The sequence below is a fragment of the Agrilus planipennis genome, unplaced genomic scaffold (assembly GCF_000699045.2).
Source record: "Agrilus planipennis isolate EAB-ADULT unplaced genomic scaffold, Apla_2.0 scaffold7, whole genome shotgun sequence".
NCBI lineage: Eukaryota > Metazoa > Arthropoda > Insecta > Coleoptera > Buprestidae > Agrilus > Agrilus planipennis.
The window spans coordinates 2,851,372-2,857,504 of NW_020439340.1; the positions used below are offsets into that span (position 1 = coordinate 2,851,372).

At 28.8% G+C, this 6,133-nt stretch overlaps 2 protein-coding genes across 2 annotated transcripts in view; one reads left to right on the plus strand and one right to left on the minus strand.

Moving 5' to 3' along the window:
* LOC108737676 (ABC transporter G family member 20) overlaps positions 1–6,133 on the plus strand; it is a 7,771-nt gene that overhangs the window by 672 nt on the left and 966 nt on the right. Inside the window, exons 2-10 of the mRNA XM_025978744.1 lie at positions 58–216; positions 934–1,093; positions 3,132–3,268; positions 3,484–3,609; positions 3,931–4,024; positions 5,170–5,400; positions 5,461–5,570; positions 5,673–5,910; positions 5,969–6,128. Of these exons, the coding sequence (XP_025834529.1) occupies positions 113–216; positions 934–1,093; positions 3,132–3,268; positions 3,484–3,609; positions 3,931–4,024; positions 5,170–5,400; positions 5,461–5,570; positions 5,673–5,910; positions 5,969–6,128 (1,360 nt within the window). The 5' untranslated portion in view covers positions 58–112. The remainder of the gene's footprint in view (positions 1–57; positions 217–933; positions 1,094–3,131; positions 3,269–3,483; positions 3,610–3,930; positions 4,025–5,169; positions 5,401–5,460; positions 5,571–5,672; positions 5,911–5,968; positions 6,129–6,133) is intronic.
* Positions 1,434–2,915, minus strand: LOC108737678. The gene is made up of 7 exons (XM_025978597.1): positions 2,833–2,915; positions 2,458–2,752; positions 2,158–2,400; positions 1,999–2,104; positions 1,676–1,940; positions 1,513–1,615; positions 1,434–1,458 (listed from the first exon to the last, which is right to left on the minus strand). The coding sequence occupies exons 1-6, from the start codon at positions 2,856–2,858 to the stop codon at positions 1,576–1,578; spliced, it is 975 nt and encodes a 324-aa protein (XP_025834382.1). The 5' UTR covers positions 2,859–2,915; the 3' UTR covers positions 1,434–1,458; positions 1,513–1,575.

A 6,133-nucleotide genomic window follows, 5' to 3' on the forward strand; every position in this document is an offset into this window, starting at 1 on the left:
ACATTACACTCCCAAAGAGAAAAAAAAACAAATATTAATTGGATTGTTATTTTCCAGTTTTTTTTAGAGGTTCTGGTTCATAATTATTAATTTTTTTAAAAACGTTTCAAAAATGGATAAAGAAAACACATGTGTTTATGTGAAGCATGCATGTAAGAGTTATGGGGCTAAACAAGTGTTAAATAATTTTTCTATGACTGTTCCTAAAGGAGTCATGTAAGTTTTTAAGTTAATAAATAATAACATATAATCAACCCCCTCGCATTTATAGGGAGATGTAAACAATTATTAAGTATATCTCATATTATTACTTCGTTATAATAATTGATTTATTAAAATTTTATTTAAGCATCAAGTTTTGAAAAATTTCATTGAGAATTCGTCCATTTCATTATTTTTTTAATTCATCGTCATAATTAAACACCTTCACGATAGATGAGTCAAGACAACTAAATAATTAGATAATAGCTCATTAAATCCTTTCTATATTTATTATCCATGCACCTTTTCATGGATAATGTTCAAGATAGAACTAATGGACTTGCACTTGCAAATAGTTTGACCTTGTTAAAAACATTTACTGCTATCCTTTCTACGGTTACAATATACATTAAACACCTTATTTTTTACCTAGAATCAAGCATATTATTTAATTGCACCCGATCTGCTTCACTAATGAACAACAGTATTTGCATCAAAACGCAAAATTTTGTTATACTTATTTAAAAATAAACATTTGAATGAAAGAACAAATAAAAACAAAATCAATTAGATATTGTTTGTCTATATCCTACCAATTGTTTCAATTATTTAGTCAATATCTGTTTTTCTCGAAACAAAACACTAACTCTGTAAAGTTTTATTATTAATTTTATTAGTTTTTTAATTGTATTTCTCTGAAAATCACCACAACTAACGCATACCCTTTAATAGTTATGGGTTGTTAGGAGCTAGTGGTTGTGGAAAAACGACTTTACTTAGTTGTATAGTAGGAAGAAAAAAAATCGAATCGGGGGAAGTATGGGTTTTAGGAGGGACACCGGGAACTCCCGGCAGCAAAGTACCTGGCCCGAAAATAGGATATATGCCCCAGGTATAATTTTATTATACAGTTATTATTCTAAAACAACATCTAATCTACATCTAATCAAAAATCTGTTCTGTTAAAAAGAATTATTTTTTTTTACGATTAAATTGTAATAAACATATATTTTTTCACCTTATCTGTACTATACATGAAAGTAATGATACATAATGGATAAAAATTAAAGCTTGATGAATTCTATCCATAGTTAAATTAAGGGAAAAACATTTCAAATTGCAGGATGTAGCTTTAGTGGCAGAGTTTACAATACGCGACGCCCTTTTTTATTTTGGTAGGGTGTTTCGAATGCAAGACAAAGATATAGAAAGTCGTCTTAATGAATTAACANATATTTGAAATTTCTTCTTTATCGTCTAAAAAAATGTGCTTCTTAGGCATTATAGTTTAAAAATATATAGTACAATTACCTCTTTCATCAAAATTGATCACATCAGACAATTCTTTAGTTTCGTGTGAAGTTGGATCGGGAATTATTTCTTCAATATGTTCAAAACTAAAATATATGTTGGTCTGCAATATTTGTATTTTCTTATTCTAATTTATTAAAATAAAATAATAATAAGGCTTTACCTTAGCATTTTAAAATAACAAAAATTTGCTTTGAGCCCATTTTTATATAATTTCTCATTTAGTTGTCTTACTGTTGGTGCCTTTTGAGGTAATGTCTTGTCTACAAATACAATTTTCTTACCCCTCTCTGTCTTAATTATAACAGGTATATCCCAATCGTAGTTCCAATTGTCACAATCCATCAGTCTTTTTAAAGCACTAGATGAAATAACTAATTGAAAAGCATTATGTTGTGCTAATTTTGAAATATTTCTGTCTTGACTAACTGCAACATTTAATTAACCATACACACTTGATTGAAAATAAACTCTAAAACTAATTACCTGGCAATTTAGAATTTAAAGTAAACATGGTGTCTTCATCTGAAAAGTTTATGTTTAGAAAACATTTACTTTTTATCATTGGAGGGGTAAATTTTGCTAAATGTCCCTAAAAAATAATATTTAAAAAGACAATAAAAACATAATAAAAGTAAAAAATACCAATTCAAGGACATTTTTCAAATGAACTACTTCTACATAATCTTCATCTTCAAAACAAGCCAAGGACAAATTGTCGCATCCTTTGTAATATCTCTTGTATGCTAAACATCTACGTAGTTGCTGCTTCCACAGATTTACAATGAACATATACTTCTCAATAGGTATTAAATTTGTGTACTTCCACTGCTTTTGAGCATGCTTTAGAAACAAGCTGTTTTCTTCTATAATTGTACTTCTTAGGCCCTTAATGTGGTTTTATAAAGAAACTACTTAAACAATTCAAAACTATCACATACTTACATTATAGGTTGTAATACACAGTTGATCATAAGGACTTATTGATGATTTTTTCGTAGACTTTGCTTGTAAAATTTTCAAGGCATGAAGACATTCAAAGTGTTCCTTCTTACTCAATTTTGAGGAATGTTTTCCCTGAACAAAATACACTTTTCCAGGAGTATAATTTGAATCATTTAAACTTTCTGTATGTTCAGAGTCTGAAGAATCAGAAGATAAATCATTAAAAACATAAGATCCTTGCATAAATTGCTCAGAAACAAAGACACTTTCTGGCTGAGGTGTTTCCTTAGGTGGCCTTAAATGTTAATTAAACTGATTAAATGTTAATTAAACTGATAATTAAGTTGTAAAAAAAAGGATATTTCAATAACTAACCAGTCAATTTTTAAAAATTCCTCCATTTAAAAACGGCTTTTAAACGAAACAAAAGATAGGTTAACTACACTTAACTGTCATTTAACTATTGAGTTCAAGTTCAAACGTATTTACAATAGATACGTATTTCATGTACAGCTACCTACAATATTAATGTACAGTGCTATTGGCCCGCAAAAATTAAAAAAATTATTCGAATTAGCATTATAGGCTTTTATTTTTTTAATATACAATTGATAAATTTNGCTTGATGAATTCTATCCATAGTTATATTAAGGGAAAAACATTTCAAATTGCAGGACGTAGCTTTAGTGGCAGAGTTTACAATACGCGACGCCCTTTTTTATTTTGGTAGGGTGTTTCGAATGCAAGACAAAGATATAGAAAGTCGTCTTAATGAATTAACAGTTTTGTTAGATTTACCACCCCAAAACAGGTAAGAGAAATATTGCCGCATTTGTTCTTCTCGCAAGATGTACGTAATTCCTTTTCCAATCGTTACCAATTTTCAACAGGTTTGTTACTTAATTACTCTAACAATTTATCCAGATAATATTACCTGCCTTTTTTTTCTTTTTAACCTTGACTATGTGCATATTACGCGTAAAATGCTTAGAATAACTTCAAGAAAAAAGTCGTAATGCATTGCAGATATGTAGGTGATTGCAGTGGGGGACAGCAGAGGAGGGTGTCATTTGCCGTGGCATTATTAAACAACCCCCAACTTCTTATTTTAGACGAACCCACAGTTGGATTAGATCCAGTTTTACGAGACAGGTCATAATATTTTAAAAATTATTTGTTTTTTAATGTGTGTGTTAGAAAATTAAGCGTTAGAGTATCTAATTTAATTTAATTTTAAACATCGTAATCAAATTATATGATAATTATATAGTACCTGTCTACCTAATTAGGTATTTACTAGTTTAAATTTTAAATTAATTCCAAAGAAGTTTATCTATCTTACTGAAAAAAACAATTACATCTGCGTAATTAAGACAGTATCTTTTGTTTTATAAAAAGCAATTGTAGTTGTCGTTTGTTTAAATTTTTCCTTGTTTCAACTTTTTAACTGCGTCTATTATTTATTTAAAATAGAATTTGGAATTATTTAGTCGAATTAGCCGAAGATAGGCAAGTGACGATAATTATAACCACTCATTATATCGAAGAGACAAGACAGGCCCACAAGGTAAGCAAACACAAAGAATAAGTAATTTGCAACAAATTATAAAAACTTTGCAAATGCTTAAAGAATATAGTATAAAGTAGCTAAAACAATAATAAATAATTTATAACAATTCCATCAAGTTTAAATGATTCATGCACCGTGGAGCAACTGCAATGCCTTTTTTTTGCAAAATGTTTCGAAAGGAGAAATACGTTCCTGGTCAAAGTGCAACAAAAAAAAATGGAACGATCATTAAACAAATGTTTTCAATGAAAAACAAATGCAAAAGAATAACAGTTCTTCACAAATATTGAGATGAAACAATTGAATTTGAATCATATTAAATTAGTAGAATGATTACTATCGCAAAAATTAAATAGTTCAATTTATTTGCATATGTAAATGCTCTACGTTGAGTAGAAATAATGATCTGTTTGAGATAATTTAATAGTTACAAGTAACAAAGGATAATTTTAATGCTTTGAATTATGTCCCACGATAACAATGGATTACAAGTGTTTTTATGCCTTAAAGCGGAGGTAGACGAGTTGTTGCAGCTGTTGGAGCAAAAAAAATTGTAAAAATTACTGCATATGCAAATGGTTTCTATTAACAATTCATAATTGAAACTTTTATTTTACTTATTATAGGTACATATCATACGCGATAGTTTTTTGTCATTACCATTCGATAATCAGAGATAATTAATTAGCAATGAAATAAATGTTGAATACGTCACAATATACATATATGCACAGGCATTACAGTGTATGGAAACTTTTGAAAACGATTTTTTATTTTTAAGAGCAATTAACTACGAAAAATTCATAATTGAAACTTTTATTTTACTTATTATAGGTACATATCATACGCGATAGTTTTTTGTCATTACCATTCGATAATCAGAGATAATTAATTAGCAATGAAATAAATGTTGAATACGTCACAATATACATATATGCACAGGCATTACAGTGTATGGAAACTTTTGAAAACGATTTTTTATTTTTAAGAGCAATTAACTACGAAAAATTTACATAATAATTAAGTAGGTAAATGAATTTACCGTACTTAGTGTAATTAAATTTGAAAAATAAGCTAAGTAATTAAATTAATTTATAAAAAAAAATGCGAGATCATTTTTCAATAGCAATAATAACATTTAGATTGGTCTGATGAGAGAAGGGAGACTATTGGCGGAAGAATCTCCCTCGAAATTGTTGAGGGATTTCGGTACCGAAACGTTGGAAGAAGTGTTTTTAATTTTAAGCCAGAAACAATCGGAAGGGAAATTGGAACAGTTCCAAAACAATTTAAATAATCATGATATAAACGGAATTTATCCTGCGGATTCTGAGGCGAACTCTATAAATTCTATAGGAGTTAGTTCAACAAATGTATGAAATTGTCATTAGATTTGTTTTTATGTTAAAAGAGATAAACAAAATTATTTCCAGCTGGTGTCACAGAAAAGAAAAAAGAAATATGTCGCTCCAAAATTGTTCAATACTTTCCGATTGAAAGCACTTTTTGATAAGAATTGGAAACAATTCCATAGGAACGTAAGGTAAAAGTAAAAGAAACAAAAACAAAACAAAAAACAACATTCAATTATTTTTTTGTTTTTAACAATTGAATTATGACTATTCAAATTCGAATGTTTCTTTAGCGGATTGATGTTTATGATTTTCTTCCCTTGTCTGCAAATGTGCGCGTTCCTTACCGCAGTCGGTGGTGATATTAAAAACATAAACATAGCCATAGTTAATGAAGAAAACAATTTTAGTCCTTGTAAAGACTATTTGGTAAATGAAACCGCAATTTACAACGCATCCGAGGATTTGTGTGAATACCAACGACTGGGTTGTCGATTTTTAGAAGCAGTCAATACTTCCATGATGCACCATGTAAATAATATAAATTTTTTTTTAAATTTTGATTCGATTTCATTTTTATTAATTTCAGATTTATTACAATGATATTGATAGCGCAATCCATGATATAAAAAGAGGAAAAGTTACAGGTGCTTTACACATTCACAAAAATTTTTCTTATGCCTTAGAGCAAAAAGTTCAGAATGCTGGGAACATGACCGACGAAGAACTCGAAGATACTCAAATAATGACCTAC